Consider the following 16,862-nt stretch of genomic DNA (forward strand, 5'->3'; position numbering starts at 1 on the left):
TTAGGCTCTATCATAGCTCCCAGCTTATGCCTCTGGTTCCCTTCTTGCCCATTCTGCAGTGAGTTCTGGGCTCAGCAGCTAGATTGAACTTTTAATAGTATAAGTGGATTCACAGCCCTCCCCAGCAGCAGTGGCTCCCCATTACACTCCAAATGTGTGATTAGGCTCCTGCTTGTAGCTCCCTGATCTTATCCCTACCTTTTTCTGGCTGTAGCCTCTTGGCTTTTGCTGGTCTTTGGACACACCAAAGTAATTCTTATCTCAGGGCCTTTGTGTTTGCTTTCTGTTGTGTGTGCAGTATTCTTCCTCCACATCTGTGTGTGGTTAGTTTCCTCACAATATTCGTTCTCATTTTATTTGGGTCACTTCCTTTTCCAACCACTATATGGTCCCTTTCTCTCCCTCTACCCCGTCTTTACATACGCAGAGACTACATATACATATATTCTCAAATATATTGCATTTACTTTATTGTCTGTTCTTCTGAGTTCCATGACTGCAGGTACTTTGTTATGCTCAACTCTTTAAAAAATTTTTTTTCATAAGTTTATTGATACATTTAGGCATACAATGCAGTAACATTCATCATTGGGAACTTGTACCTTTACATGATGTATCTTAGTTTTATTTTTTTCCCATTCCCCTGCCCTCCCTTCAACCCCTCCACCCCTCCCTATTTACAAAGATTTTGTTTCCATTTTTTCCTTTTCCCATATTTTTTCCTTTCCCTTCTTTCCTTTCTCCTACCCCTCCCACTTCCCGTACCCTTTTAGACCTTTTCTTCCCGCTTCACATTATCAATTACACATTTGGATATGCTCAGCTCTTTTTAACTGAAGAGTGCTTGGTAGAAAGGTGTCACTTGTGGCATAGTTAATGAGACTAAGGTTACAAATTTGTGAAAGCTCTTAAATGTTTTCTAATAGTTATCAAATCAACAAAGATTTGTTGAATCAGTACCAGCGCAACAAATAGACAATTGAGGCATTTACTGTTTTAGTTTTTCTTTCACTATTGCTTGTGCTTGACAAACATCAGGATCACTGTTGACTATAAAATTCATGTTATTGAAAAGATAACTTAGGGCTGGTGATATAACTCTTGAGGTAGAGTGCTTGCCTAGCATACACAAGGCACTGAATTCAAGTCTCTAGCATGGGGGAAAAAGATAATTTGTATAATAATGGGGGAGTCACTATTTGCCGGCCTGTCTGCCCGAAGATCTGAAGGTTATATGTTGGTGAACTTCTGTGTGTATGTGTGTGGTGACTGAAAAATACTGTGAATATTTAAATAAAATTATCACAGTGAAAGAGACATTGCTATTAAAATACTCCCCATTGCTTTGAAAGTGCTTATTTATCACATGATTCTTGCCACTTTCTGAAGCAGTTCTGGAAGTCTCCTTTCATGGATGTTTTTACTAGGTGTGATCAAAAATATGGTGAATGCTGCTACTGAGTGCTATCAAATGGAAAGGCAGGCTTATAAAAACATTATAATGTGTCCTCATTTATCTTATTCACTGGCCGTTGCACCATGCAACTGACTCAGGACATTGAGGCAGCCACAACAGTGCAACTAAAGAATTCATGAAAGAGCACTTCCAGAACTACTTCAGAATGTGGCAAATGCCACGAGATGAGTGTTGGAAGCAGGGAGAGTATTTTGAGGGGAATGAATGGCAGTGTGTCTTTTACTGTAATACATTTATTAAAACTTCAAACACACCATATTTCAGTCAGACCTTCTCCAGGTGTCCAGAGCCTTTCTAGCTTTATTCCTATGGTTAGTATCTACTAATACATATAACAATGAAATTGGGAATCCTTTGTTTAGTTTCTTTTAATTTTATTCCCTTTTTAGTTGATATGCTGTTTGTTTGCTAACTTGCTATACTTGAAATTTTTCCCAGTAGAAGTGACTTAAGTGTACTTTTATATTTATGGTAAAGCTTCTTTCTTTGTAGAGCACTGTTACATTTTACTTAGACTGTGAATAAGGGTAACACATATTTTGTTTGCTGTTAAATTCCTAGTAATTATATAATTCTAATCTTACAGGAGTCATTTTTTCTAAGTTTCACATTCCTTCTCCAGAAGGGGATTTATCAGGTGGCATTTAATTATAAAACATTCTAAAATTATTAAGCATTATTTATTATCAGATGTAATATGATCTCAGAGCCATTTGTTAAAATGTGGGCAAAACCTAGTTATATAAAGTGCTTTTTTAAAAAGGAATCATAGCATTTCATACAGTGGAATTATATAGCATTTCAAGATATAGGAAACTTAAGAAAAACTGCTTTCTAAAAGATGATAAACAGTGGAACCTGCTTTACATCCTCTAGTGGCGCTCATAACACTTGAGTTTTGGTGTATCAGTTTGTGTTAGGATGAAAGTATAGGATATGTTGGGAGAAAATGTGGGGTAGTCATTTATGAATAACTTTGTGGGCTTAAATAAATATTTGAAAATAATAGAACTATTTGGGATATTAGCCAAGTAAAAAAACCTAAACATATATTGGGGTTAGATTATTCAGTCTTTTTTTTACCCCCTCTAATTGGGAATTGAATGCAGGGCTTTGTGCACATTAGGAAAGCATCCTACCACTGAGCTACACCCTAGATCATTTATTGTTATTATTTTAGAGATGGTGTCTTACTAAGTTGCCCAGGCAGAGATTTTTTTCAAATTCTTGGTGGTTGTCATTGATGAGGAACTTTGCCTATGCAGGCATGTAAGTGAAAGGTAGAGGGGTATTTATGGCCCTTTCTCTGGATTGACAGGAGCTCCTTTCTCATATGTAATTACAATTTGAGTTATTCCACTTCTTTAAATTGTATTTTAAATGGGAAAATCATTCATTAAGTGGAACTGCACTTTCTTGCTTCTCCAAGTAATGCCTGTATTTTCTGGGATAAAATTAAATGATTTGCAATAAAATAAGGATAAAGCACTTCTGCTTTTCTTTCTTTTACTGTGCACTTTTAATAATTCTTTTAGATTCAGATGATAGCACAGACTCACTAGTGAGTCATTTTCATTCCTATGTTTCCAACACTTTGAAACCGCAAAGTTTGTCAGTATATGTTGTCGAAAATTTCAAGGGCTCCTTGAAATAGGTGCATTGGATCACAGAATGTCAGTTAAGTAAGCCATCTTTTAAAAGCAATAACTGCTATTACATGAATCCCCAAGTTGAGAATTATTTCTCCTAAGCTTTTTGAATTCTCCTTGTAACTTATAAACTTCAGTAAAATTCTTTAGTGCACTTTGGTATAAAATAGCAAGTTATGTTCTCATACCATTTCTTTATTAAAAAAAAAACAAAAAAGGATCACAAGTGAAACTTGAATGGTTTGTTTAGATTCATTTATCGTTTTGATAATATTTAATTTGGAATTACTGTCTACAGATACACTTTTTATATCTATACGCAAACTTTTGCGTATGAGAAGCCCTTTGTGTACTGATGTATAGTATATTACTAGATCTTCAGAGATTTCTGAAGAATTTTTTTTTTCCTTCTCTCTTTTTCTTATTGCTGGGGATAGAACCTGGGACCTCATGCTAGTTAGTGTGGCATTGTGCCACTGAGCTATACTCTTTGCTCCTCAGATAATTTTTTTTTGGGGGGGGATACTGAGGATCTTACTCAGGACCTTTGCACTTGCAAGGCAGGCACAGTCCCATTGAGCTAAACCTAGATAAATTCTTAATGTAAATTTATACTTGGAATCATTATTCGATATACTATCTATATAGAATCACAATGTTTCCCTATTATGACTTTTGTTTCAAAATTTGTAGCATTTTGAGAATTATATCCTTAGGAGTTTGTTTTGGTACTTGGCAAAACAATCAATACTCTTTCAAGATAGTCCCTATTCAGAGATTTGAACTACTGCTGCTAACTTGAGCACAGTTATTAATGAACAGAATTATCACTCGGCAATGAAAACTTTTTAATATAATAGTAGTTTTTAAGGTATGTGATTTCTGGCATGCCATCAAATGCATCTATTTATTTTGTTGTTCAAATGTAGTACCTTTTCTGTTTCCTTTGTTTCTTTGGAGAGTAGCAGTTTTTGACATTTTCCTGGCAGGCTGCTATATTGTGCAATTCTGGCTGTAGTTTTTAACTCTTGTAGCTAGTTGCTTGATCTGCCATAATTGTAGCCAACTTCATAAAAGAGCTTTGTTATTTTATGTTTGCAGAGGTTTAAAATACTAATCTTTTTAATGGAATGGTCATTTTATGTTGAAGTTCTACATAATTTGCTTGGTACCACTGCTTTATTTATTTTTATTTATTTATTCTTTTGGTACTGGGGATTGAACTCAGGACCTTGTGCTTGCGAGGCAGGCACTGGAACCACTGAGCTAAATCCCTGGCACCATTGCTTTATTTAATTTAATTTATTTTTAAAGGGATAGAAATCAAGCCCAGGGCCTCACGCACAATAGGCAAGCTACCACTGAGCTGCACCCCAGCCCTATTCAATAACTTTTTGATGAGAAAAGAAGTTTAGGTTGAAGAAGAGAATTTTGGAGTACTTTTTTTGTTTTCTGAATAAAATGACTTTTCAGAATCAATGTAAGTATTTAATACAAATGTTACTCATTATGAAGGAAAAATAATAGTAAAATAAATTGTTTAAATATGTAACACAACATGTGTTAATAATAGGCCATATCCGTTTCATAGATAAGGGAAAAAACTACCTCTTGGTGGAAGAGTGGTGTGCACCTTCAGGGATGGGAGGAATTTAAAAATTTTAAAATGCTAGGTGATTCAGACCTTTGGTAAAGTTTGAGAACCATTGCTGGAGTTTTATATTAGTGATTCTTACAGAGCAGCCCTGGTTTAGCAGCACTGATACCATAGGAAATGTGTTGGAACTCCAGGTTCTCTGAGCCCACTCAGGTCAAAGTAAACAGATACTCTAAGGCTGGAAGCCAACAATTGGTGTTTGGAGAAACCTCCAGGTGATTCTGTTGTACCCTATAGTTTGAGAACCACTCTTCCAGAGTGAACTATGGCTTATAGGCCAAATCAGGTGCCTTGCTTTTATTTATTTTTCAATATCAGTTGTCTTAGTTACTTTTCTTGTTGCTGAGACAAAATACCAGACACCCAAAGTTAAAGGAGAAAGGTCTATTGTAGCTCACAGCTTTTCTGTTGGTAGTGGTTATAATTGTTTACTTTTAGCATGTGAAAAGATACACTGAGTTCTCTCTTAGCAAGGTATAGTGATTTAGGAATTGTGTTGACGTAGTAGCTGATTGAGACAGTTCTGTGCAGCAGTTCATTACAGAAAAATAAAGAACTGTAGCTGGATGGCTTGAAATTGGCAAGTAGTGGATAGAACAACAGTTCCCTCTGAATTTACCACGTACTTTTACTCTGTTGAAGATATTAAAAACATACAGGCTAAGAGCTGGGCGTGGTGGCTGATGCCTGGAATGCCAGCACTTGGGAGGCTGAGGCAGGAGGGTTGCCATGAGTTCAAGGCCAGCCTGGGCTACATAATAAGTTCAAGGCCAGCTTGAACTATGTAGAGAGATCCTGTCTCAAAAGAAAAAGAAAAAAAAGAAAAAAATATATACATGCTAATAGGAAAAAACCCCGTGCGTGTGTGTGTGTGTGTGTGTGTGTGTGTGTGTGTGTGTATGTGTATGCATGGGCTGCAGCTGGGCATGGTGGCATACATCTTCAGTCCCAGCTAATCGGTAGGCTGAGGTGGAAGGATTACTTGGTTTGAGACCAACCTGGGGAGCATAGCAAGACCCTATCTGGAGAGGGGGGACATTTATATATATATAGGTATATGTGTGTATATGTGTGTATATATGTGCATATATGTATATATATATACATACTTATCAATTCCTTGATAAATATATATCAGTTCCTTGAAATACTTCTGATTCTATTCAAATGCATATAAAATTAATTTAATATAATAAATTAGTTCTTGGTTTTTTGGGGACAGGGTCTCGCTATGCAGTTCAGGCTGGACTTGAACTCACTATCTTGCCCAGGCTGGCTTCAAACTCAGCAAACCTCCTGCCTCAGGTTCCCGAGTGCTGGGAGTACAGATGTACACTATCATGCCTGGCTATAAAATTTATTTTGATAATGCTATGTTTTGGAGGATGTAGATGGTAATGTTTTTGAGTTTTAAAACAGTGATAATACACAGGAAAAAATACTCTTTTTTCCTTGGGATAGATTTCTTCCTAAGCATTCTTGTCATTGCTATTTTTAAGTCCAATATTTAATTGGTCTTTGCCAGTATATAGAGATACAACTGATTTTTGCATGTTGACTTTGTTTCTGCAACTTTGCTAAACTCACTTACTAGTTCTAGTAGATTCTTTTGGTAGATTCTATAGTGCTGTCTAAATAATTGATCATTTCAACTATAAAGACAATTTTATACTTCTATTCTGTACACTTTTTATTTCTTGACTGATTGTAGCATTGCTAGAATTTCTAGTGCCATGTTGAACTTACTGTTCTGATTATCTTCCATAAACTAATTTAATTTTTCTGTAATGTCGTATAAATGGAATCATGTATTGTGTGTATGTGTGTGTGAGAGAGAGCGAGAGAGGGAGAGAGAGACTGACTGACTTCTTTCACTTGGAATAAACTTTTTGAGATCCGTCCCTGTCAGTGGCTATTGTCTGAATACCTTGTGGTGGGCAGGAGTGTAGCTCTGTGTGGAGCGCCTGCCCCGCATGTGCAAGGCCCTGGTTCCAACTCCAGCAGCAGCAGCACCACACTGCAACAACAGAACAAACAACCCTCCCAACAAAAGTTTTGCAGTGTAGCTTAATGTCATTGAGCTCAGTGAGTGTGTTCTATGTGCTGCCATACCCTTGCTTTATGCCCTATAATGTGGTCAGTTTTCACAAATGTTGGGGTAGTGTTTCTGAGAAGCATAGGTGTTCCCTTTTCATGGGTTTTATATTTCCTTCCTTTCCTCCCTCCATTTCTTCCCTCATTCCTTTTTCTCTTTCTTTCCTCCTCTTCTTCCCCCTCCTTCTTGTTCCCCCTCACTGAACTCACCCACCCACTGGTGATAGAACGCAGGAACTTCAAGCTACATCCTCAGCCATTTAAAAATTTTTTATTTTTAGTCACAGTCTTGCTAAGTTGTCCAGGCTGAGCTCGAACTTGTGATCCTCCTTCCTTAGCCTTGTAGAGTGCAGGGATTACAGGCATGCACTACCATACTCTGCTAAGGGGTTTGTATTCTTTTTTTAAAAAATTTTAATTTAATTTATTTATTTATTTTTTGGTACTGGGGATCAAACTTGGGTCCTTGTGCTTGCGAGGCAAGCGGTGGAATCGCTGAGCTGAATCCCCGGCCCAGGAGTTTGTATTTCTATAGCTGTGCTTTCAGTCAACTAAGATAATCATGTTGTTTCTTTTTCATTCATTAAAAATGTGTTGATTCTTATTTATACTCTTGTTCTTAATATTTTGAAGTTATTTTTAAATTTAAATGTAACAAAATTGATTTCTTGTGGTGTGTAACTTTATAGGTTTTGACAAATACGTATGTTTAAGTCTCCACAATCAAGATGCTCAGCAGTTGCATCAACTCTCAGGACACTCTCACATTGTCCTTCTTTGCCTTCTTTAGTCCACTCTTCCTCCTGCCACTGGAAATGACTTGCTTTCTGTTGTTTTTTTTTTTTTTTGGTACCGGGGATCAAACTCGGGTCCTTGTGCTTGCGCAGCAGGCGGCGAAACCACTGAGCTAAATCCCCAGCTCCTTGCTTTCTGTTCTTACAGTTTTGCCTTTTCCTAAATGTCATACAACTTGTACAGCTTGTAGCTTTTTGAATATGACTTATTTTACTTAGTATATGCTTAGAGTCATCTCTGTTGTATCTACTTATAATTATTCCTTTTTATTACTGAGTAGTATTCCATTGTCTGAACATACCATGGTTTGCCTCTCCATTCTGTGATTCAAGGATATTTATTTTGTTTCCATATTTGGCAGTTAGGAATAAAACTGCTGTAAACATTTGCATACAGGTACTTGTACGAACCCAAGTTTTAATTTCTTTTGGACAAATACTTAAGAGTAGGATTGCTAGTGTAGCTTTAGCTTTATTCAGTGTTTAATACCTAGATTCTATTTCTTCAATTCTACCTGAGTGATCAAATTCTTCCTCCCCTCCTTTCCTCTCTGCTCCCCTTGGAATTGAATCCAGCACCTCATGGATGCTAGGCAAATACTCTGTCGCTGAGCTACATCCCCAGGTCTTTTTATTTATTTTGAGACAGGGTCTCACTAAGTTGCCCAGACTGGGCTGAAGCTTTCCATCCTTCTGCCTCAGCCTCCTGAGTAGCTGGAATTATAGGTGTACATTACCATGCCCAGCATAGTGCTGTTTCTAATTAGAAGGACACAAGATAGTTGTTGTTGTTTGAACATTCATTTTTGTTCCCATTTATCTCTATTTTAAACTCTAAATGTAAATTAGAGAAACTTTAAAACTTTAAACTTTAAAACTTTTAAACTCTAAATTGTAAATTATGATAGTACTTGAAAATTTCATTAACAAGTCCTATGAAATTGACTTTATATAGAGCTATCAGTGTTAAGTGTGGGGCATCATTTAAGTAGGGCAAAATACCATCCTGAGGAATAAGATTTTATTCTTGTCTCTAATACTAGCTATCCTTTAACTTAAAGGAAGTCAGAATATGTGACGTTTAAGTTCCTAAGACTTCTCAAATTGAAAACCTCTACCTAAGCTATGAGACATTCTGAGTAGTTTTCATTTGGGGTGCTTCCATCTATGGGAGTAAGACACATCTGCAGTAGATGGAGTGGAATAGGTATTATCCTTTTAAGTTTCTCCAGAACCCTGAATTAGAATTAAGAAAATGGGTTGCTTTACAGTTTCAGCATTCTATTTAAATATTAAAACAGATTCATTTTCCTCTGTGAATAGAGCAAGTTTATTTTTGAGTTAGATGAAATTGACTGGTTCCAGGTTGTTTTAAAAATGCTTTTTTGGGGGCTGGGGATTTAGCTCAGTGGTTCTGCCGCCTGCCTTGCAGGCACAAGGTCCCGAGTTCGATCCCCAGTACCAAAAAAAAAAAAAATGCTTTTTTGCTAGTATTCAATAAGAAGAAATATGGATGTTATGAGAATTGGAGTATTGATGAAAGGATGTGGTATTTATAGAAGTACAAGAAAATGATTTTCTTTATTTACTTTCCTAATCACTCAATGTTACATTTTATATTTTAGATCCTGTTTGACCAAACTCAAAGATCAATTAAGGCACAGCTTCAGAACTTTGTTAAAGAGTAAGAATCTTTTTGGTATATGTCTTGTACTGATTATCTGCTTTGAAGATAACAAAACACCATGTCATAACTATTGTTATCCTCTTATTATTTGGTTGTGAGAGTTTTATTTTTTCATAAAAGAAAAAAGAAAAAAAAAGAGTAAGTTAGTTGCAATGAAGGGGAAATAAAAGCAACTAGTTTATGATTGCATCTGGAAAGTGGCTTCTTTTAAAAGAAATCATGAACCACAAATTACTGAAAATGCTGAAAGTTTTGCTTGTTTGCTTTGTAAAACGTATATTGTATTTATTTCTGAGTTACTGTAGAGAATCAGGTTTCATGTCTTTCAGTGAATCATTTTAGGATTTTAGGCCATGAGTATGTGTCCAAAATATGTAGTGAGGGGTGACATAGGGTTAAAAAAATTTTTTTAATGTAAAGAGAAAAATCTAGTGGCCTTTCAAGATTAAAACAAAGACTCCAGGCTGGGGATTTAGCTCAGTGGTTCCACCACCTGCCTATCAGGCGCAAGGTCTCGAGTTGGATCCCTGGTACCAAAAAAAAAAAAAATCATTTAGTTAAATAGTGGTACATATCCCTGAATTTATTTTTAGAAAAAATTAAGTTTATCTTTTTGTTAATTTGATCATTTTTTTCACATCGATTGAAATAATATGCATTCTCTAGCCTGAATCTGAAATCTGAAATGCTCTGAATCCAAAATCTGAAACCTTTTGATCACCAAGCTTGGATTTTTGGATTGGGGATGCTCAACTGGTAAAATCTATACAGATATTCTCAAGTCCAGAAAGCTCTGAAATCTGAAACTTTTGTGGTCCCAAGCATTTTAGATGAGATAAGGGCTACTGAACCTATTATTGGGGAATAATATATGGTTTATTTGGAAGAGCTTAGTGCATATCAGTGCATGATGAAACAAATAAATGGAGGATCGTAAGAATTAAGTTCTAAAATTATTTTGCCAGAGTTTTAAAATAACAAAGTTTCGTGAAAGAAAGCTTCACTAAGTTTTTGTTTTTTAGAGATCTTAGAAAATTCAAAGATGCCAAGAAGCAATTTGAAAAAGTCAGTGAAGAAAAGGAAAATGCATTAGTAAAAAATGCCCAAGTACAAAGAAACAAACAGCACGAAGTTGAAGAAGCCACAAACATTCTTACAGCAACAAGAAAATGTTTTCGACACATAGCCCTTGACTATGTACTTCAGGTAGATATTTTATTATGATTTCAAACAGTGCTTATTAAGTAGGGTGTCAGTTTTGAGTGATTGCACTGTAAATAATACTTTTTCTTTGAGTTTAAAATTGAAACATGAGGTTTTCTGGAAAAATGTCACCTATCTATATATGCTTTTGTGTATGTACATACTCTGTGTGTGCCTTTAGTTCAGATTTCTTCCTCTTAATTAAAACTTCCCTCATTTTCAAATGTTTTTAGAAAGCATTTTAAAAATTACTGTAAATATTTTATGTAGTTCCCAATTGATACTTGACTGTCAGACTTTTAAGGTGTTGCTAGTTTTTACTGGAGTAGTAAAACTATAACTTTAAATAATTGTTTGTAATAATAACATCCTTATATATACTTTGTTTATCACATTTTTACTTATTTCTTTAGATTCTTTGTGATATCAAGACTCACTTTATCACTCAATGAAAAATATTTCTAGAATAGTGTTTTTCTTTTTTTCATCAGTTGTGCATTTTCAAAGCTAGAGATCTGGATTTGAAGGTTGTAACTCAGTGATAGAGCACTTGCCTACGATGTGTGATGCCTTGGGTTCCACCCCCAGCTCCTCAAAAAACCAAAACCAAAACCAATGAAAAAGCTAGAGAGTTGGTTTTGGTAAGGTGTTAAGTGACCTTCTTGTCCCGTGAATAATGGAGACTAGTTTGAATGTGATAGGTCTGCAGTGGAACTCGAGACATATTGAAAATGACCCCACAATGTATTATTTTACAAGTACACTATGTCTGTCTATATATCATGGAGTTCAAAGCTTAAAAGCTTTAAGGGTTAGGGAATTATCTTGCCCAGATCTCCTGATACAAACAGCCGTGACCTCAGAGACGGTTGGCTTCACAGTGATCACAGATTATTTCTTAAAAAGAAAAACATAAGTATACACAAATTAGTGGTAAAAAGTGACTTGATTAATTGCAAACATGACTTTGAGTAATTGCAAAACAGTAGAAAATGAACTTGAAGTTTTCTCTAAGTTCCTGTGGGAAGTTAAATTGTTAAAAATGCAGTCTGTTCCCTTCATGGATGAAAGGCTTCTAGAATGAAAGAGTCTGTCTTGTTTTCTGCCTGCCGTTCGTGCTCCTTCCTTCTGCAAGTAATTCCTCGGCCTTCCCAGCACCCTTCGCTGACATGGCTATGCACAGGTCTTACTCATTACATGTATTTTAGTCCTTGGCCCATGTGACTGTTCTCATTCACTGAAATGGTAGATCACACTCTGCTTCTTGAAATATGTTTATCTTGATTTATCTGAAACTCAATTTTAGGTTCTCTTGCTTCTTTTTGGTTTCTGCCTTGAACTTTTTCCTTTGTCTGTCTACTTTTTAGTCTCCTTTTAAGGGTTCCATTTTGGTTCTGTTCTTTTCTTTATTACTCTCTTGACAGTCTCATCATGTCTTAGGCTCTAATTGCTACCTGTACATAAATGACAAAATCCATTTTTCACAGAAGTACCACATTCAGTATCTAAAACTGAGATCTGTCATCTTCCAAAATGGCTTTTCTTTCTCTCTTGGCCTTTTCTAAGTATGTGACATTACCCGCTTATTCTCATAGAAGTTCAAAATGGGTGATAGCCACCAAAATATCTTGGAAATTCCTCTTATATACTTCGTAAATATGGTTTTTTCCTTCCCCTTGCCGCTGTACCAGTCTTGCTGCTTCTCAACTAGAATATTAGTAGGATGTTCTCATAAACATGGCCTTTTTTTGCACTGTTTTTCCTGCCCATCTCTGATTCACACTCTGGCCTGTGGTCGGAGTTACTCACATCTTCTCCAGGCAGAATGAACTGTTCTCACCTCTGTTCTATCTGTGTTGCCATAATATTTTCATATGCAGTGCAGTTAGCTCACTGACCACATTTACTGTAAACATGTATTTATATCTTTTCTATTCTTAGATTGTGTCCCTAGTTTGTAGTTTAGTGGTTGGCAAAAATATATGAAGTAAATGTTTTTTCAAAGAGTGAAAGACTTAAATGTTATGAATTTTGTGTAGGAAAGCATTTAGCTAAAATATTTATTATTTTCAAACTTATACCTGATAAATTACCTGCTTCATTTGGTGTTCATCTGACAGTTCTAAGTTAGCTTCTTCACCCAACAATATCTTGAGAAACATATGTAGAAGAAACTAATGCTTAGTTGAGAAAGGTTATTTAACCATTTCTTGGTTTTTGTTTTCTAGTCAGTGGTTTAAATTATCTTAAAAAGTAGGCAGAGAATTCAGTAGGAAGGACATATAAAGAGATACTCTGTAATCTTGAAAATATTAACAAAAGTGAATGATTTAGATAAGCATTTTATTTCATTAAGCTGATATTTAATAACAGACAAAAATGTTTATCATGTTTCTAGAGTTGGAAGAGGATCCCAAAAAGCAGTTCTCTTAATTTACTGATCTTTCAATAAGTTTAGTCTAATTAAAATATTTAAGATCCACTACTCTAACAAATATTTATTGAGTGTTTATTATGTGCTGCCTGGGGACTAAAGCTGAGAATAAGGAATGGCTCTGATCTCATGGAACTTATACTTTAGCCTGGGAAAAGACCATAAGAAGATATAAGGTTAAAGAAAGAAAGTTTATGTACTAAACAATGTGTAAGGGACCGCATTAGACCTTTGTAAGGAAATGGAATTTGAGACCTGGTTGGTGAGAGTCAGCCTCATACTCATGAAGACAGGCGACCTTCCATGTAGGTGGAAGAGCTAGGACAAAGGCTTTGAGATGGGGACAGTCTTGGGCTGTGGTTGCAGTACAGAAAGGAGGAAACTAATAGAAAACTAGGTTGGAGAGGCAGGCAGGGACCTCATCATAGCAGGCCTTACTCAACATGGTAGGAACTGAGGGGGTTTTAAGCCAGCGGTAATGGTGCCTGTGTAAGAATGGACCATAGGGGACTAGGAATGGACGCGAGAGAGTAGTTCGTAGACTACTGCAAAGTCCAGGAAAGATGTGATGAGAACTTGAATTTGCATTGAGGCTATATATTGAGCCTTGATGTGCAAGTAGAATAAGGAGGGTGGAGAAAAGATGGAATTCTCAGAAGTCCAAAAGTCAAAATAGGAGCTGGGGATTTAGCTCAGTGGTTCCACTGCCTGCCTTGCCAGTGCAAGGTCCTGAGTTCAATCCCTGGTACCAAAAAAAAAAGTCAAAATAGTTCTATCGCTACAATATTGTAACTTAAGTGGCTAATTTTTCATTGAGCTCAAAGATGGTTCAGAATTTCATTGGTATGTTTATGTTAACTGTTTCTGCAGAATGAGGGTCAAAAGATGAAAAACTTGAGTTTTGTTTTTATTTCATTTTTAGAAAAGAATTGAACTATTAGAATATGCAAATATTGCAATATTGTATTATGGATTAGTTTTTAAAATGATGCATGAGTGATTAATCAAGTGTATTTTCCCTCAGATTAATGTTCTTCAATCAAAACGGAGATCAGAAATCCTAAAATCAGTAAGATATTAATTGAAATGATATTTTAAATATTTTAATATGAAACTGTACATATTTAAGTATTTATAGGAGCATCTACTAAATATACATTCCAGGTTTCATAATTGCTATTCCTTTTTATCTTTATTTGTACTTCTTATATCAAAGTAGTTTCTTATATCATGTCTCCTTCATGTTACAATTATTTATGTGTATCTTACCTATTCATATCCGTACTTCTAGCTCTGTAAAGACAGACTTGTTACTGTTTTCATTTTATCCTAACATGATGCTGTGTACTAGATGCCCAGTACTGTTTGGTGAATAACTGGAAGCAGCTGTTGTTAAAAACTTGAGAATATTTCTGAATTTGTTTTGAAATTTATAAAAATATAATCCTACTACATTTACATTTTGAACTTTCATTTGTACTTTTTAAAACTTTCTGTGCAACCACTTTTAACATATTTATACTTTCCTCTAGATTTTTAAAATACTGAACTTGAGATTGAGGACTTACAGGAGTAGATCATTTGAAGAATTTACCCTCAAGGTTGATAATGTTTCAGCCTTTTGGTTTGCTCCCTGGTATGCAGTACCAAAACCAGTGGGTGAAATTTCAGGATTGCTGTTATTTTTCCTGAGCCTTTTATCCATGTTGATGATGATGTATATTTTTTATTTATCCTGTTTTGTTTTCATTTTTGTTCTTTGGATCTTAAAGCTAACAAGAAAGTGAACAGGGTATGGTTTGATGTGGTGTTGAAGTCTTTCTGGGAGCCTTCAAAATAATTTTTCCTCTGAATTTATTTGCTGAAGTTATTTTTTCCCCCAAAGGCTGGTGTTTTGTTTTGTTTTGTTTTGTTTTGTTTCTTTGAGACAGTGCCTCCATATGTAGTTTAGGCTGGCCTTGAACTCACTATGTAGCCTTTGAACTTTCAGATCCTCCTGCCTCAGCCTCTCCAGTGCTGGGATTACAGGTGTGCACCACCATGTCTGGCAAAGATGTATTTAAATTGCTTTAGATCCTTGTTCTTACCTAGCTTTTTCGTAAATTTTTATGTTCATATTTATGTTGTGTCTTATCAGGAAAGTACATTGTATTTGGTGTTTTTTAAAGATGATGATATTTATTCCCTGTTTGTTTTCCAGATTGACAGTAATGTGTTGACAGTAATATTTAATGATGGCTTTTGTGGCTAGAGATAGGCAACTTTTTTGTAATTATAGTAGGTTTTGCAGGCTGTGTGGTCTCTGTTGCACGTACTCAACTGTCCCCTTGTAATGAGAAAGCAGACATAGCTAATATGAAAATGAATGGTCATGGCTGTGTTCCAGTAAAACTTCATTTCTGGTCACAGAAATTCCAATTCCATATAGTGTTCACTTGTCATAAATTTCATGTGTCTTTTTCATTTTCTTTCAGTCATTTAGAAATGTAAAAACCATTTTTAACCTTATAGGTCATCCAAAAACAGGTGGTAGGGCTGGATAGTTTGTAAGTTATAGTTTGCTGACCTTGAATATACCATAAATTATCTTCATCAATTAATGGATGTTGAAGTAATTTCCATGTTTTTGAGTTAAAACTTAGCATGGTAGTAATAATTCTAGTGAGTAATCTGATTATTGTCTTAGGATAGATTTAAAGACGGGATCACTTAGAGGGTTTAAATAGTGAATAAGTTTTTAAAAATATTGTCAAATTTAAGAATTATACTGTATTTCCGCTAACAGTGTGTGTAAATAAATACTTCACATTTTATCAACAATGAGTATTACAGTTTCCCTCCCCCTACCCCATTGGCAGATAGAAATTGTGATCTCATTATTTAGTTTTGCATTTCATTAATACAAATTTGTTTGAACTCCTTTTTTTTGTCACATCTGTACCCTATATACCCTTTGGTGTCTTACTCTGTTGAAGTGTTTATTTTTTCATACTGATTTGTGACACCACCTACATATTAACTCTTTGTCATCCTTTTTTTCCTGGTTTATTATTTGTCTTAATATGCCTATAATATGTTTTGATATGTAGCCATATTTTACATTTAATGTAGCCCTATTCCTTCCCCCATTTTTTTCAACAATTTAGTGGTTTTTAAAAAATTATACACACAAACCATTATCAAAGTTTCCTCTTGTGAGTTTTATCCTTTTATCTTTGATCATTTTTTTATTTAGTTGTTTTTTTCTCTTGGAAGCAAAATTTTCTTTGGAGGATTCTTGAATATTAAGAACCTTATGACCAATTTTAGACTTCAGAGAATTAAACAAATACATCTTACTAAAAACATGGAGGTCAGATGATTCTTGCAACACTATTCATTTTATATAATTCCTTCCCATGTAAAAACTCAACTAATAAAGTAAGGGTGATTTTTCTGTATGGACAAGTAATATACAGAAAAACCTTGGAAAAAACATTCCTTAATGTCATTTTTGGATTTGTGGAATGAATATAAAGAAATCTCTAAATCGACAGTCTGTTAATTCATTTTATTACAGGAGGATTTTGTTAGTTTAGGTTGTGCTTGGTTGTAAAGTGTTTATGATTGTTTATTTTGAGAGCTTTATGTTTTTTCTTTTTATTTTTTGTCTTATTTGCTTAAGGTTTATCAGTGAGCTTAGTTCAAGGAGCACATAGTTAAATAATAATGTGCCTGGGAAGATAGTGAAACTTAAAAATTTCATTATTTGAATAGCTATATAAATTTTGTGTACCGAGATACAGTCTAAACAAATACAAATTTGGGGCAAAGTTTCCAACCATTGGGAAATTTCTTTAAAACAAAATTCTCATTGTATTTGCAAAT

At 35.1% G+C, this 16,862-nt stretch overlaps 1 protein-coding gene across 15 annotated transcripts in view; it reads left to right on the top strand.

The window, feature by feature from the left end:
• Positions 1-16,862, top strand: part of Acap2 (ArfGAP with coiled-coil, ankyrin repeat and PH domains 2) — a 128,500-nt gene that overhangs the window by 61,516 nt on the left and 50,122 nt on the right. For all 15 annotated transcript variants that reach the window (XR_015441007.1, XR_015441006.1, XR_015441008.1 and 12 more), the window contains 3 exons: positions 9,297-9,355; positions 10,381-10,564; positions 14,020-14,064. Coding sequence is in view for 12 of the 15 variants with exons in the window: in XM_013072029.3 (XP_012927483.1) it covers positions 9,297-9,355; positions 10,381-10,564; positions 14,020-14,064 (288 nt within the window). In the remaining 3 variants the exon portion in view is untranslated. The remainder of the gene's footprint in view (positions 1-9,296; positions 9,356-10,380; positions 10,565-14,019; positions 14,065-16,862) is intronic.

This window comes from Heterocephalus glaber, unplaced genomic scaffold (genome assembly GCF_053883595.1).
Source record: "Heterocephalus glaber isolate CG9 unplaced genomic scaffold, H.glaber_assembly_v1.0 deba00001504, whole genome shotgun sequence".
NCBI lineage: Eukaryota > Metazoa > Chordata > Mammalia > Rodentia > Bathyergidae > Heterocephalus > Heterocephalus glaber.